At 41.1% G+C, this 17590-nt stretch overlaps 1 protein-coding gene across 3 annotated transcripts in view; it reads left to right on the top strand.

The window, feature by feature from the left end:
- The window catches only part of ADAMTS2 (ADAM metallopeptidase with thrombospondin type 1 motif 2), a 240732-nt gene that overhangs the window by 188261 nt on the left and 34881 nt on the right, over positions 1–17590 (top strand). For all 3 annotated transcript variants that reach the window (XM_053956225.1, XM_053956226.1, XM_053956224.1), the window contains 4 exons: positions 3889–3972; positions 14491–14647; positions 15482–15587; positions 17193–17336. In XM_053956225.1, the coding sequence (XP_053812200.1) occupies positions 3889–3972; positions 14491–14647; positions 15482–15587; positions 17193–17336 (491 nt within the window). The remainder of the gene's footprint in view (positions 1–3888; positions 3973–14490; positions 14648–15481; positions 15588–17192; positions 17337–17590) is intronic.

The following is a 17590-nucleotide window of genomic DNA, read 5'->3' as shown; positions in this document are numbered from 1 at the left end:
TGTAAGGATACTGGGTGATCAAAGAGTGAGCTAATCAGCTTGGATGGATCAGCAAATTGTGGTGGCTGCAAAACCAGATGACTCTTGGTTTATGCCCTCTCCAAATGGTCAGATGTGCCCTCTGATGGCCGCTGGTGCTGGGTCAGAGCCATTTGACACTGATGTAGCCTGAGGTTGAAGCTATGAGATGTCCAACAGGGGCGTGTGCTCAGGAGCCCGGGGAGCGGCGCTCACCCAGGCGTGAGGAGCAATCCATGGAGCCGCCTCGGGACGAACCCGATGGCTTATGGTTCAGGAGCTGTGTTCTGATGAAATGATCTGCCTTTTGCATAGCAGATACTAACAAACTCTGCAAGGCTGGGGACTCCTTCAAACTGCATGAATGACTTTGCTGATGATTTGCCAAAATACGCAGATTATTCTCCTATGGTGCATTGGTTTAATTAGGGATCCAGGGAACCACCTGACTTTGCCTAAAAGTCCTGCCAGCTCTATCAGCAGGTAACCTGCTCTGCACCAAGACTAGCAGAACTGCAGGCTGTTGATTACTATTTGTGTTACAGGAGCTTTCAAAATTCCCTTTTAGGATCAGGCAGTGCTTTGCTCAGTAATCAAAACTTGCCAGTGCTCCTTTTACAAAGCATGAGGCACCTCACTGGCGCTTGGCTTGCCTTTAGCTTTGTGATGTATTCTATGTGCTTACTGTGCTGACTTGAAACTTGCTCAAGGCAGAAGAATTATAAAATTAGCAGAGAGGGACAGATGAAAAAAGTAAATAAAGTCTTTGTTTTTCTTATGTAGCACCAATCTGTGCCAGCCTGATTTCTACACAGAAACTTTAAATAGAAGTGTATGTTTTCCTTTGAAATATCCCAGAAAAAGAAACCAAAGATATCCCAAAATAGTTAGCGAACTACAATAGCTTGATGAAAGTGTCTTTACAGTGTTTCACTGTGCTTTGAATTCTTTGAGATTTAGCCAGCCTTCTTCATCACCCTCTATAAATGCTGAATCACTGTAGGACATCTAACAAGATTTAATTCATCCACTGCCTTTAGTTCAGGAGCTGTGATTATGGGATGGTCTCTGTGTACTTTTTTTCTTCTATGCAGCAACTTAATTTTAGACTTACTGATCTAAGAACAACAGGAGATTGACTCTGGCTTTTCTTCTGTTGATATGAACCAGGATGTCCTGCTGAAGTACATGGAGATGCAGTGCTGGAAAAGTACTTGCAGTCTTTTCCAGAGCTGTGTGTATTTATTGCACAGACATCTGAACACGTATCTCCATTGTCTGGTTATCTGTGCTTTCAAAGTTGTGAGTTGCTCTCAAGCCTGGAGCTTTCTGATTACACAGGCTGGTTGGTCATCATCTGTCCTATACATTGAGCTGCATTAGCTTGACTCTGCTTTCCTGTTGAAATAAGAGGTGAAAATGTGGAGAATCTGAGCTAGGAATTGTGTTGGCCCTTTTGGTGTGTGCATTTTCATGAACCTCTGAGAGCACAACATTTGCTCAGATCTTGTATCTCTAATAACTTCCTGAAACAAATAGGTATGATTTAGACTGTGCTGAAAAAAAGGAAAAGCATCTATTTCAGCATATTATTCATGTGCAGTGAGACACTCCTAGCAAACTACAGGTCAGAGGAAGATGCTGGATGAAGAGAGCTTGGACTCATCCTTATTAATGAAACCAAGACCCAGAGCTTTGAATTGGCCTGCTGTCTGCAGAAAATCCAGGATCCCAAGAGAACCAAGCAGCTTTTTACAGTGCTTGTGCTTTTCTGTTCATTCACAGTTTGTTTGTTAGATGTCATTTGCATGAATAGTCAAACAGTGTTTTATTTCTGTTCCATCAATGTTTTCAAGCCAAGATTCCCTTTGGCACACAACAGCGATACAGTTGTTTGGTTACTCAACAATTGTTAAAAGAGGCTTAGGTTAAATTCTAGAAGTTAATGAGAGAGTGGTGTGTACCAATTTGGATTATGCTTTATGAACTAATTAAATACTTATTTACATGCTGTGTTTACTGTCCTCTATGCACAGCAGTTTTTGTTTAATACTCATTTCATGTACAGGTAATTTACAGCTTATTTCAACCTCATATCCTTGATGTGAGTACTCTCTTCTCACCTCACAAAGAGGGAGGCAAATTAATATCCCTGCCTCCCTTGACAGCATTCAAGGGTCTTTTTCCTGAGTGAAAGAATTTTTGTAAAGCAAAACGTGTTTATGTCTTACCTCTTTATAATCTGTGTTGAGCAATGGTACTCAAAGTAAAAATAAGAGCATTTTTAAAATTTCAGAATATAAAGTTAGTCTTCTAAAGTCTTATTTAAACATGCAAAGAGATCTGGTGATCTGATTTCTAGAGGGGTTGCTTACAAAGCAGATTTGAACATAATCAGCTCCTTCTACCCTGCAAGGAAAACAGAAGCCCCTGAGGCCACTCATAGCCATGGGCTCCTCATCCACCATCTTAATCCAAGGATCTGATTGGTTATCAACCAGTAACGAGCCTGCATCCCAGGCATCCCCCAGAATGTTCCCCAGGTGCCCTGGAGGGTGTGAGCCTCCTCCTGGAGCTGCAGTTCAGCAGGACACTCAGGACTGTTGAAAACTTGGATGCCTACCAGGCATAAAATAAGGCTCTTCTGTCAAAAAATACCGATGAAACAAATTAAAATTCACTTTAAAATGTCAGTGGGGATTGCTTAGCAAAACCTACACTGATGTATTTAATTTTAATGGTTTTTGAAGAGATAAAATACGGGCCATTAAAACTGGGGCTGATTGAAGTAGTAGGACATTATTTACCATGTTTCAAATGAAAGGTTCCCTGAAAGTTATTTATTAGTTTGAAGTAATGAATCTAGTTTGCAGGAATAAATGAAATCTAGGTCTAGCCAGTAAAACAGTTCAGTTTGGTGCAACCTTTACCAGGGGAAGGAGGTTTTAGGGAAGGAACTTGCCTTGCAGGGATCTCATCTGCCTCTTCTAATTTGTAAAGCTAAACCCCTGCCATTTGGCCAAGTCTCATGCAGTCTTCATCACTGAATACTTAAATCAGCCTTGTTAACAGTTAATATTTGCCCAGCTTGCCTGTAGCAGTGTTTCCTAAGTAATTGTTATTCATCCACATTTCATTCTCTACTCTAAATATTTACAGTTTTCTTTTCAGTGTTCCTGGGGTGATTTCCCCGTGTGCGTGTTCAGTTATGTAGTTCTGGTATAAAAAAAAAAGAAGACAATTTTAACTTGCTGGCATTTTGTAGCTTTTGTTCTACTTGCAAAGTTTAACACTGATGAGTTTTGACACACTGTAAAGGCAGCTCATGTGCCTGACCAGCTTTTTGGGGGAGACACATCCTCTTGGCAGAGTGTGATGTGATGGGTCCCAGATGGAAGAGTTACAGGGCGCAGCTGAGCTGATCCAGTGAATGGCTCTCAGGAGAGAGGTCCTGTCTCTCTGCTCACTCATCCCCTTCCCTATGCATGGTCCTGCTCAGCAGAGAGATATTTGGGGTTTTGCCTGGATTGCCTTGCTTGAGGCTCCAGTGGGTACACATGGGTCAGCTCAGCTGCATCGTGTGGGTGCACCATGATACCTCCAAGTGCAATTAGGCTGGCATTTATAAACCTGTTAATCTGAAGTCTCTGAGTATATATATATTTTTAAATTATTCCCTAAATTATGGCCTGTTGGGAGACTACAGCAGAGTTTGGAAAAAAAAACCCATTCCCTGTCTCATTAGTGTAGTTTTTCATGTTTTAAATATGATCACAAAGTGGTGTCTGGCCTAATGACAGAGCATAAAAGGTACTGGCTGTATCACTGCCTTCATAGTTACCATTGTTAAAGCACTGAACTCTTTTGCAGGTTAATGAAATTTATCATGATGAGTCCCTGGGTGCTCACATTAACGTTGTCTTGGTGAGGATAATCCTGCTGAGCTACGGCAAGGTAAGGAAAGGTTAATTTAAATGGAGGATATCAATATCTGTAGACTTCATTCTTTTATTAACAGTTACTGGGGACATATATTTATTTTGTATTTTAATCCATATATATTGTCCTTACTAGTCTGTGAATATAAAGAACTTTCATGTTTATATATATCTGCTTATAATTTAAACTTTACATTTCAAATAATTTTCATTTCTTCTGGGTTTTCCCTGTGTCATTTGAAGTTACTGCTTAGCTCTGGCAGTCTGTCTTTTCACATTTGTTTGAAATAGTCCATAAAACATAGAGAACATTTTAGTTCCTAAAGAAAACACAACTTGTTCTGGTTCAACTGTATGTAAGTAACAGTCAACACAAGGTCAGCTCTGCAAGATGCTGAGGGCTATGGCTACTTTCTAAGAACTCATTTATACTTGTGCTTATTATCAGGGAAACTACACATGTGCTTAAAGTTAAATGGGTGTTCTGTGGAATAGGGGCCAGAAGGTAAGAGCTCTGCAGATCAAATCTGTAATTAATAATATCAAGTGTTCTTTCTCTCAGTTTCTGTGGAAGGGGTTGCTCCACAGACAAAACTTGGGTAAAGAGGGACAAAATGTTAAATGGGTTTCAAAAGTATTGATCTGTTCAATACCTGTGTCCTGTTACTGTCAAGTCAACATCAGCTTCCATGGGAACAGGAACAGGACATTTCAAGTATGTTGATAACTGCTTTGGTTAAGGACATGTGATTTTAGTGCTTCCAATGCAGCATCAGGCCCAGCTGCTCAGAGCAGACTGTTAATGTCTGATGCACCTTCTTGTGACTGGAGTGCTGGCTTTTCCATGTTCATGTAGAAAACCTGGATTCTGGACGACTCCACGTCTGTTCATGGAAGTTGCTGGAATGCTGTCAGCAAAGAGCCAGTGCAGATGGTGAAGCTCCGCTGGCATTCACCAGCTTACTCCACTCAGTACCAGCTGAGAATTTTCCTCCTTGGTGCAAATGAGGGAGCTCTCAGGTTTAGTCTGGACTCTGCAGGAGACTGATTACCTGGATATGGGTAAAATTTTTCTGTTGGAGCTTCCCCATTTGAGAACTAAACACACCAATACATCTCTGCTTTTCCTGCAGTGATGATGATGATGTAGTTATGCACTTTGGATAAACTTAATCAGATGTATGTCCTAAAGTAAAAGGTAAAAAAAGGTCATATTTGCCATTTTTGTGATTGAAAGTTCAGGGAGTGTGTAGTTAACACTGAATTACAAAATGGTTGAAATATCCTTGTGATTGCTGTAATGGCAAAAATTTGACTGCAGGTTGACTTATGAATCTCATACCAATCTGATGTTGCAATAGTGGTGGAAGCCAGCAGAATTAGTACCTGGGCTAGTGACTTCTTTGCAGTCCTTAGTTAGTTCATGGGTATTTCATAATTGTTATGTGTTTATTATTATTCATCTTTAGCCCTATAGATCTACCTCAGTGTGAGCTCTGGCTACTTCTGTCAGTTTCCAGATGGCAGACAGTGGCTACAGCAGTCATAATTCCATCTTAAGGATCTTTGTTTTCTTGTGAAGAGCAAAGCTTTGTCCATTTATAATTTGAAATTTACCAGGTTCATATTCTAGAGAGGAGAGTTGGGGTGGAGGACAGAAGCCATCATTTCTTGTCAGGTCTTTGGCCACATCACAGAAGCAGTATTTGCAGGTCTGTGTAATCTGCTTTGGATATTCTCCTTCTGGATTCTACATCCACAATCTACAGTGTACAGTGCTTTAGCTTCTGAGTTGTCCTGCTGGTTTCAGTGGAATAATTCTGCTATCACAAGTTTCCCCCAAAGATAATTTTTCTTGCATTTCCATATCTGATTCTTGTTTACAAGAAAGACAATCTATCACTTTCAAAAAATAGTAAATATATATATATACAAGATATCATTCCAGAGCTCCTCTACCTTATGATTTGGGAACCTGCATGCCATGGCTGTATAGGAATACATCCTTTTCTGTTCATGTTTTTAAAGTTCCTGATCAGAGGACTCCCAGTACCAGGGAGTAGAAGGTGAGGAGATTTTTCTTTAAGCGTTTGGGATAATTTAGCAGTGGAAAAGCAGAGAGAAATGCATAGTTCTTATTTTCTGAACCTTTTCTGAGGAATTAAAACAAAGCCTTGAATATTTTACTGTCCCACACATGAGCACTAACAATTTTTAGGAAAATATATATTCAAAACACGTAGTATTAAGTAGAGTACTTCTACAAGTTAAGGCAGTGCATGAATGAAGCAGTGTGGTTGTCTTCACAACATGAAAATGTTATCCCAGTCTTGTTTGAGTAAGCATTTCTTTTGAAAGCATGGAGCTAATATCTTCAGATTCATTTGCTTCACTGCAGGCAATTTATATATATTATCAAGGGTGCCATTTAAATAATCATAATAATTACATTATGGTTCTGTAACTGATGAAGTATGTACCATCAACGTCAGGTTTATGACAGCACTCTCAGCTATTGCCAATTCTCCACCCCTGAGCAGCCTTATACTGTATTGTGGGTTTTTCAGATGATTATATTATTTTATACAATATGTCATCTGTTGATAAGAATAATATGGACAATACTTGAGTTGCATAGCAACCAACATTTCACTGGTTCTTGCTTGAAGGTACTCCACTCTTTCAAATGTACTTATTTTTTAATATTCTCAAACACAGGCAACTATACATGCAGAAGTTTCAGTAATTTCAGGAATAGCATTAATTGCCCTGGTAATATGAAAAAACAGAAGATATTCCTTAGTGATCACATGCTGAAATTACTTCAGGGACAAATTCAAAAGATCTGACATGGTTTTACTGAATTAGCATTTGTGTGAGTTATCACCTCAGGACTCTGAGGGGGTGGCAGGTTGAGCCCTGCCAAGAGCACCAGGCTTGGGCTCTGGCTGGGTGGTGTGTTTGGGGAGCAGGCAGTGTGCCTGGGCTGGGGTGGCTTTGCAGGACTTGTGGGAGCTGCCAGCCCTTCCCTGACTCTCCACTTTTCTCTTAGTACTTCCAACAAATGATGTACACAGACTGATGTGAAGGCTTCAGCTGCGCCTTGCTGCTGCCCACTCATTTATCAATTCCATCATAAGGATAGAAAAATGTGTTCTGCAAAGGGTGCTGCATATCTGTGTTGGCTTCAGAAGCCACAGTGTATTTCTCTGCATTTTCTTGACATTGACTTCCAAAGTCACTGGCTTTTTTGATGTGATGGGATACTGCAAATAAGTAAACAGGGTACATGCAGTGCATTTTTCTTCAAATGGGAAAAAGATGAGCTGGCTTGCTTCTGCCTTTTTGACTTCAGTAGTAGGAAGATTGATTCCAAATTTTGGCAACTGCGGATATATTTGAGATTAATATAATTCAATGTTTGTGCGAATTATTCCACTTAGACCTATTTTGGTTGTAACAGCTCTGTAATACAGCTAGCTCTAGAATACTCAGGGATATAAGCAAAGCAACCACGAGCACCAAGTGCAGAGGAGGTTGCAAGAGATGAGCTGAGCATGCATTTAAAAACCCTGACTGGTTATTCTAAAATTTGTTTGGAAACATTTAAATACTGAGCACTGCATAAAATCCTCTCATCGCCTCTTTGAGGTGAATGAATAAAGATTATTATTCCCATTTTACAGCTAAAAAAACAAAGATGTTAAGTGTTATTTTCCAAGGCCACACGGAAGGCCACTGGCAGGCTGGGGATAAGACCTCATAAATTCCTGGCTCCAGCCCCACGCTCTGTCCACTGACAATGGTGACTCTGTGTGCAGATGAGCTGCCCTTGCACAGCACAGAGGAAAGAAAGCACATGTTAGCTGGGATGGATGTAATTAATACAGTGATTAGTGAAAAAACACTTGGAAATCATTTTGCAGGGACTGCAGGAGTTTCAATAAATGCAGCCACCTGAGAATTTGTGAGGGTTATTTCTTGGGAAATGTGAGTGTGGCAGTGCAGGACACCCCTGAGCTCTCCTTTGGCACCATGCACAGCCCGAGTGGCCTCTACTCAGCCTGGAGCAGGGTGGGATGGGCTGAGGGCTCTCTCTGCTTCGTGGCATCTGGAAATGCAACCAGGAGGGAGAGAAAATCCACATAAGCTGTAAACCAGTGTTGGCATCATAACAAGTGGTTGGACTCTTACCATATGTTAACTTGGTCAGAGTGAAAGAGGAACCTGACTACCAGAGCAGAGTGCCTCTCAAATAGCTTAGAGGAGGGAAGAAAACCCAAACAGCTTTGAGGTAGCAGTTCAGGAAGAAATTGCTATGGAGTGGATGCCTGCAACCTCATAGGACAGGACTGTTCAACTGAGAAGGACTTTCCAATTTTGTATGTCTGAGATATTAGCAGAGCTCCTGCTGCCTTCATTTGGGACAGGGCTTTACCTTCGATATTTTCATAAATGATGCTCTCTTTATCTCTGCCATCTGACCTTTTCATGTCTAAGCTTGATGTAAGCAGGGGAGATATTCTTGGTTCAGCCAGGATGGAAGTGCTGGTTCAGTCTGAGTCAGGTTCTTCTTTCTCTCTGTTTCCCATAAGGCAGCCTTGCAAGCACAAATCAGATTTATTCCTTAAATCTGCTGTTTGTCATTATTTTGCTGTTGTTTCCCTGGATGGATGAGCACCTCCACTTATCTCTGCCTCTCCCAGGAAGGTGCAAAGACTCTGGCTGAGAGCACCTGTGCCTGGCAATGCAAGGAGGTTGTTAGCTGCACAATAGGGCCATGGAATAGCTGTGCTTGGAATGGACCTCTGGACATCATCCAGTCCAATTGCCCTGCTCAAAGCAAGGTCACCTGGAGCAGGTTGTTCAGGACTTTGTCCAGCTTGGTTTTGAATATTTCCAGAGACTCAATAACCTCTCTGGACAACCCTTCCCAATGTTTGGCCACTCCTAAAGGCTTTTTTTCTTGCCAATTGCCTCTTCTCCTTTCTCTGAATCCCACTGAGAAGACTGTCTCAGCCATTTTTATTCCCTGCCCAATAGGTATTTATATATATTGAGATTTTCCTGAGCCTCCTCCAGCCTCTCCTTGTACTAGGTCATGAATGTGAGTTGAGTATCCTATTTTTCCACTGTCATTGGTAGATGCAGAAGACCCGAAACAATCAGCAGGAATCAAGCTTGCAAATGTGTCTGAGGATGGAGTTGTTGACCCCAGTATTTGGCCATATCCAGTAACCAGTTCTGCACAGGCTGAGTTGCTAGGCCAGGCCTTTCATATGATGTAGCATTTTTTCAGCTGTTCATATTTTTTTACTGTTTTCATATGTTTCATTTGGGGATGAAGAGAAGAGATATTGCCCCTCCTGTTTTTTGTCTGGATGAATTATTTATATATTAGACTTAGAGTTTATATAATTTCCCAGTGTATTTTGTTGGGACCTTGAAGAATGTGGAGCTGGCTGATAGCATAAACAGTGCTTTGTACTCCTGATCTGCTTACATTTATATAGAATTAGAGACTGAAAAATGTTTACAAACTGCTGCCGTAAGAAAGCTTTACAAATCCTTTGAATGCAAAATGACAGTTTGCTGAATGAGCTATTTTTGTTAGTTTGGTTACCATGGACATTCAATAATTGTATTTATTTATCTTGTGCTTGTCTTGTTCAGGATGAGAGAAGAATATAGAAGTTCTAATCCAATATCCAATGAGCAATAGAAGTGCCAAGTAGAAGCAATGTAAACAGTGTGTTTTGCAGAGACTTTACACGTTCAGGAAGGGAAAGTCATATGTTAAATTGTTTCCTGAACGTGTGCACTGCTGTGGTCCAACTTTTCCTACTATAGTTTGAAGCCTGTCATGTTAAGAATATTTCTGCTCCTCCTGGAGCTACTGAAGAGCTGCAAAGCCTTCTCCGTTGGTTCTCTTGGAGCACCACCTAATGGATGAGTTAGGAAAGGTCCCAAGCTTCTGACCAGCCTAAATTTCTCATGTTCTTATCACCAGTTACCTGCTCATCATCACTTTTGCAAAGTTGTACCCAGTGATGCCAAATATTAGATAAATAAAACATTTGCTTAAGGGGAGCTGCCATTCCGTCTGTGACACCAGTGTGTCTTTCACATGGGCTGGCAGCTTGAACATTCTTGAAAGGCTTGGGTAGAATATAGACTAAATTTGCAGTTTTCTTCTAAGATAACTTTGACATTGTTGAAGAAAAAAAAAAAAAATCACATATTTCTTCCTTGTCCCATAATCTCCACAAGTATTTGAAAGACTTTCCAGTCAGCTTAATGAATGCCTTGTTCTTCAGTGTGTTCATATAAGAGAACTGATAACTTCCCAAAGGATAAGACAGGTAGCAAAGAAGGTTCTGAGATGTCTCTGGCTTTCAACCACTTCTTACTCCGCTGCTTTTCCTCTTTGTATGAATGGTAGTTGCAAATCAGTTGTCTTTTTGTTTGTTTGTTTGTTTGTTTGTTTGTTTTTTGTTGCTTCCATCTAAGAAGGAAGGGAGTGGAGAAGAAATAAAGGCAGAATCAAAAAAAGGAAGGAAAATGTGCAGCATTGGTAGATGTTGAGTTTCCCAGAGAAAAGGCCTCAGCTAGTTCTGTAGGGCAGACTGTCCTCGTCACCCTCTGTGGTGTCTCCTCGCCTGGGGGTTGTTTTCCCAGCTGAGCCCTTTCCACTTCTTGGCCAACATCTCCATCTGTTTCCATCAGCAGTTCACAGATTTTTTGCTTTTCTTGCTGTGAGAAGGAAAGTTTCTCTTTCCATTGGCAGTTTTCCTGCTGATCAGCTGAGTAATGCTCTCCACAGGCCTGCTGTCCTGCTTGGAAAGAGGTCCTTCCCAGCCAGGTCGGAGCTCCCAGCCAGCTGCAGGACCTGCAAGTTCCTGGCAGTGTGGGCCCTTTGCTGGCCAAGAGTAACACCTACACCTCTTCTCCATGTGCAGCCTGCTGGCCCCCAACTTCCCCTGTTTGCAGTGTGAAAAAAGGGATTTTACCTTTCAGCCCTTATTACAGCACACAGCTCATCTCTTTTCCTCTTTGTTACTTGCTTAGTCCATTTAATAAGGGATTGGGCTCTGATGAAAGCCTACATCAAAATCCAAAAGAAAATATTATTAAGTGTTATCTGATATTTCTACAAGAGTAATTTTTGGACAACCTCCTTCTAAAACATATGACATCTGCCCTGTCAACTAACAAGCTCTGCCTGGTCCCATGATCTCCTAAGCTCCTTTCTTCAGGACAGCATCATTTATCTGTAAAGGCAAGGCAGCTGGAAAAGTGGATAAAATTCTATATAAAGGCATGCCTGGCTTAGGAAGTCTTTGATCCAAAGACCACTGGACCCTTGGAGGTTCTTTGGAGGGAAACACTACCTCTAATTCCCTTCCCTGGCCATACCATTGCCTGCTGTGAGGAGAGAACCATGGTGTTTGTGGTTCTTCAGTCTCAGCCAGTGCAGTTGCACAGCACAGTGAGCTTGACTCACTGATGGTTTCCTGGACATGCAATATTTGCTGTTAGCACTTTTGGAGCCTTTCTGATCTGAAAGTCTTTGGCAAATTGTGGAAAGTGGTAATTCAGTTGAAAATTTGCTAGGAATCATGCATTACAGTGAGGAAAGACAAGGGATTAGTGACCAGATGATTTGAGTGCTCAGGTGATTGAAGAACTCAGCAGACAGATTGAGTTTTTCCTCTCACTCTCTGAAGTCCTCTTCACTTACGGGACCTAGACTTGCTACTTACATTCATAGCACATGGACACTCAAAATAATTGACTTCCTAGTGGATGTCTTGTTTCTCAACTTAAAGAGCAGTAAGGCCCAGTTTTATGATGTTAAAGTTGTGTCATTGGCAAAAACATTGGGTCAGCTAAAACATGTTTTATAGGATTTGTGTGTTCTCAGCTTCCCCTTTTATGTGAAAGGGTTTTTTTTTTTTTCTTTCTTCTTGTTGTGTTGGAGGAAAAAAACCCCAGAATTCTCCATATTGACCAGTTGGTCCAACTTCACTTGCTTGAAGACAAACTCTAAAATCAGTGTTTTGATAAGTAAGCATTGAGGTTCTCTTGTACTGAGCCTGTGGTTTTGCTCTTGGAACGGACTTCAGAATACAGTGAGAGAGTTGTTGACTCATGGCAGATGCCAGGGCAGTGCCTGAACCACGGGAGCTGCTGCTTTGCTGTGCCAGACTGCTCTGGCCTCTGGCAGACTCGATGTTAATCAGAGCAGTGCTGAAACCTGCTCTCTTAGTTCATTCAGAGACAAATACTTTGCTTTTGTGATGAACTCCACCAACAAGGGTTTGGTTTAGCGGGCAGGGAAGAGATAACAGAGGAAAGCTATAAAGCAGTGGTTATTAGGAAATAATTGACATTTTATTTTCTATGCTTTTTTGCTGATTATGCAAATTCAAGACTTCTTTGCAAATAATTGGATACCCTTAAACAAAGCATATGTTGATAGGGTGTGTGTTTTCTTTGTTTTCTGATCATTGTGTCTTAAATGATGCAATTTTTCATTTGGTAGAATGTACACAAGGAAGCCATTATGAAATAAGGAAGTATTAGCAAACATCAGAAAATATTAGAAAACTAGAGGTTTCTCAACTTCATTTTACAGCATTCTTTGCTTTTGAGTCTTGCAGTCAGATTTTTTATTGAGCATCTTGAAGGAATTGATCTTTTTTGTGCAGTTTAAGAGAAATAAGGGTGAAGGTGAGACAGGTAAGTTTTGTGTTTGTTTGCTTGTTTGTTTTTGTTTTACCACTGATGGATATCATTAAAGACCTCAGCAACAGTCAAACCCAGTTTAACAGACTAGGATTTTTATTGAAGAGCCAGGATTTTGCCCTGTATTAGTGACTCAAAGTTTGTTTAAGTATGTTCTTATAAATATACAAAGATTCAATAAAGGCACCACAACTGTCCCACCATTTAAAATACAGTTATTAGTTCAATTTCCAAGGGAATTATGGCTGGAAGCAGTATGATCCAGCACAGGATTATATTACAACTTTTTCATTTCACAGTGGTATCAGAATCCAAACTGTGCCTCTATTTGGTTTATAAATTTGTTTTTCCGAACATTTGCAGAATTGTAATATCTTAGTTTTGCCAAAATCAGACCTCAGTTTGGCAGACGCTTCTTTTATCAATTCCAGTTGTTCTTCCACAACCCTTTGAGGATTTTCTTTTTCATGTAGTCAATACTCTACGTACTCCATCATGCATTCAATTAGAGGACACGTCAAATACATCTGTATTTAAACATGAATTGTATTACTTCTCTCTTATTTTTGGCCTAGGCTAAGTTTTGCTCTACATTAAGTATTTTGGAATGACAAATGCTTGCAGTACAGTATAGCATCTAAACTGTAGTGGGTTTTGTTATGATTACAGTGTTGTCATGGTAATATAATTTTTTCATATGAAAAGCCAGGGTTCACATCTGTAGTTCTTACAAATCCTGGAAGTCCTGAGACAGGTCAGTTAGTCATACATTTTAGAGTATCCCACATACAATAAGCTTTCTAAAGTCTTAGCACTGTACAGTATCAAGCAGAATTAGCTGGGGACTCTGAAGAAAGTACTTACTGCGAAAAAAAGGAGACAGATGTAATAATTGGATTTTAAAATGCCTTTCTCATCCTTGCTCAAGAGAACTGCTCTTTGCACCTCACCTAACGTGTCAGCTCACTGGAGAGCCAAGCCGTGTCAGTTCACCGCCCATGTAATGTGTGGTTTACATGGAGAATGGCACTCCACAATGGGAAGTTGTGTTCTACCTTCTGAATGATCTTCAGATGAGTAATGGGATAAAGAAAATGCTATTTAAGAGATAGTCACTGAGAAAGTCCATTTCTGAAGTAATGATTCAAGTACAGCTGAAAAAGTACACTTGGTTTTACACCGACAGAGCATCCAGGAGTGTGCCAAGGTCTGACAGAACGGCCTAAGCAGCTCAGTTTCATGACAAAAGCAGCTGATGAACAGGACAGGGTGCTGGCTCTCTGCAGTTGTTGTGATAGGCTTTTCTTGGCCATTAGGCATTGATCTTCCCTACGCTGGGTCAGCCTCTCCTGGTTGAGACTGTTGTGATTCCTAAAGGGACATGTGCTCCATCAGGAACTGTATATCCAGACTGCAAGTGATGGTAAAGAGATGATAAAGTGACATAAACTGATGCCAGGGTGGCATAGAAATAATAAGTGCACAACCCAGTATGAGTTTTGTCATTAGAATACCCATCTTTTTATTTCTCATCTATTTTTAAATTTTGTTATATCTTAGATCTCATTAAATGCAGAAATCACAATCTAACCATGAACTTTAGCTATTTTCTTGCTTTCTTGATCCAGTAAAATTTGTTTCTGAAGTGTAAGTATCTCTTAATTAAGAACAAAATTGTAATGGAAATGGTATATTTAGTCAAGTGCCTGAAAAAGTTGGGAAAAAAATTGCCCACTCATTTAATAAATAACTCTTGGTGTCTTTTTTTTTCCCTGTGTGACCACAGTCTATGAGTCTGATAGAGATTGGGAACCCCTCACAAAGCCTGGAGAACGTGTGTCGCTGGGCCTACTTGCAGCAGAAACCTGACACTGGGCACGCCGAGTATCACGACCATGCCATCTTCCTCACCAGGCAGGATTTTGGTCCATCAGGCATGCAAGGTGTGTGTCTGGGTTTGTTTTGCATTTGCATTTATTACCGAGCCAGGCTAGTCACTTAAAGTTTAATTGTATCTCTTTTGCTGAGCTGCGCTCAGTGTTTTCTTTCCTCAAGAGCTCTGCATTGAGCCATGTTCAGTCATAGCTGCTTCACTTGTTATTTGATCCTTTCTTACTGATTACCTATTGGATCATTTCTGTGTTCTTACTGAAGCAAAGAAAATGGGATACATATGTAAACAGTTCTGGAAATGCCCAAAGATTAAATAATAGATTTTGTGTTTAAAAAGTTCCAAAGCTGTTGCTGTGTTACGGCCGAATTGCAAGAAATGTGGTTATGGAGAGGTCTGAAACAGCAGGGCCAAGCGCTGTCCACTTTTTCCTTTTTTCAGACCTTGGCCTCCTGTGAGATCAGGTTTTTCACCAGAGGGGAGAAATCTCAGAGCTTTTCCATTCATTTTGAGTTGGCCAGAACTGCTGTCAACACAGGTCTGGGGCTTTGCTCCCTGAGGGCTGGTATTTGGCTGCTCCATACAGCAGCACGTGGTGTTCTTTGCCTCTGTTGTCTTATGTACTTAGAAAAGGCAATCATAGGGCAGTCCAAGAGGTGACAAGAATTTTCTTGGTGAACCAGGAAGTTTTCATTTGTTCAAGGCTGGTTTCATCTGTTTCCTAGATGAAGGAGCACCTCGTTCAATGTTTGTGGGCAGAGGTCTTGACAGGACCACTTCAACTACACTTGTGTCCCAACAAAGGGCAGAGCTCACCCTAGAGCTTCCCACCACGTTGATTTTTCTGTACTTGCCCATTTTATGAAACACTTGGTGTTTCTCACAGGCTATGCTCCTGTCACTGGGATGTGCCATCCTGTCCGAAGCTGCACCCTCAACCATGAAGATGGTTTTTCATCTGCATTTGTGGTGGCTCATGAAACTGGACATGTGTGAGTACAACTGGACTGTTGTTGTGCCTTAAATGGCTTCTGGTACAGACAAATGCTGTTGATATTGAACATATGCAATTGCTGTTAAGAAACAATATTTAGGGTTAGCTCTGGTTTCAGGTCTCAGCTCTCACAAAGCTTTCTTTATTGTCTTAAGTAAGCTTTATATTTTGGGATTTTCAAATGGGAAAAAAGAACTAATACCAAAATATCTTCCAGGGCTGCTGTGGGACTAGATTGAATGATGTATTGTAGTCTCCTGGTGGAAATGTAAAGTATCCATAATAAAGAAATATGAATTCACTGAGTCAGTGAAACACAGTATTCTTGCAAGCAATCCATACTAAATAAGTACATAATCTGTATATGTTACTGCTGATAAAGGAAACAATACTGTATAGAAGCAAGGTGCCAAGCACTGCAGTTACAACCGTTCTATATATCTCATATAAAAAATGCAATCATTTTACCTGTTGACGTGATTTGAACCCGTGCCTGGGCAGCAGTTGTCAGAGCCTTGGTTTTTCCCAGCTCTTTTTAGTTTCCCTGTTTTCCCTCCAGAGAACTCCCACTGATTTCCCATTTTCTCTTTGGTAGAATAACAGTTACCAGAAGGCTTTTTCTGAATAGTTTCCATCTATTCTGTTTTCCCTAAGAATGCCTGCCGGCCCTTTCTCTTTTTTTAAACAATAAAGTGCCAAAATTTATTGAAGTCACCATAAACATATCTTAGTTAGACAGAGACACCTATTTTAGACTCAGTTAGTATTTGATTCCAGAATTTTTGAATTAGGAATGAAAAGAACACAGCATGGGCTTTAAAAGAGACATCACTGCAGAAAGTTTGTAATCCCTCAGGTCATATTCAGCCCCAATCTGTTAATTTGGTTTAACTATGGACAGCTATTGCCCACATTAGTCCAATAGTGCTTATTAAAAATGCAATATAAGATCCTAACAAAGGAAAGGAGCAAATATATTCATAATAAATCCAAAAAGAAATTTTAAAATATCTGTAATATAGAAAGCATCTGCCACTTTCCAGGCTGTTTCACATTTAAACAATGTGGGATTGCTCCTGGGCAACAGCAGCTTGTCTGAACTAGCTTTCTGTGGGGTGCTTTTCTTTATTTCCATGCAAAAAAGTCTGCAGTTGCAAAATACTTTGAATCAAGCTAAGGTGTGATTTTTTTAGAAGTTATATAAAGTCCTGGATAGCTCCAGCTTAGAGCCTGGGAACATTTCTGTTAGTATTTCTGGAGGTTGGGCAGGCTTAGTAATTCAGAAATGGATTCACATTTAGCTGTAGTAACTCACAAATGTGCACGTGCACAAAGACCACAAAAGGCATTTTTAGGTTTTTTTGAAAGTGGATTAGGCTAATGGCATGAAAGTACTCTCAAGGGACGATCCTTCCATGTGGGAGTTACTCCAGAGCAGCTCTTTAGCTCCAGCCTCACCCTTATTCCCATGACTTCGCTCATGTGAACAAGGGCCGTGGGACTTCAGAACCCTGCTGGCACCAAGCCCTGGTGACATGGGGAGGGGACAGCACTCGGAGCCCACCCGCGACGTCACCGCTGTGTCTCTGTGTGCGCGGGGCAGTTTAGGAATGGAGCACGACGGCCAAGGGAACCGCTGTGGGGACGAGGTCCGGCTGGGCAGCATCATGGCCCCCCTGGTGCAGGCTGCCTTCCACCGCTTCCACTGGTCCCGCTGCAGCCAGCAGGAGCTGAACCGCTACCTCCAGTGAGTACTGCACGGCTGCCTCTGCCCTCCGTGAGGGAGGAGTGGGAGCCGCTCTGCGTCCCGCCTTCGCTTTGATCTCAGCCCATTCTAAATGATCCTCATTTCATTCGCGTCTGTTCCTTTTCTGGACATCGAGGGTGTACTTGCTGTCCTGTCAGGGATGATGGAAGGCATTGTTGTGAATCTCATTGTTAACTTTTCTCCCTCCCTTCCCTAGTCTCTAGCTGAGGGCTGCCTTGGCTACCCAGCAGTGT

The sequence above is a fragment of the Vidua chalybeata genome, chromosome 15, assembly GCF_026979565.1.
Source record: "Vidua chalybeata isolate OUT-0048 chromosome 15, bVidCha1 merged haplotype, whole genome shotgun sequence".
NCBI classification, from domain to species: domain Eukaryota; kingdom Metazoa; phylum Chordata; class Aves; order Passeriformes; family Viduidae; genus Vidua; species Vidua chalybeata.
The sequence above is the reverse complement of the archived record's forward strand: the minus strand, read 5'-3'. Positions and strand labels throughout refer to the sequence as shown.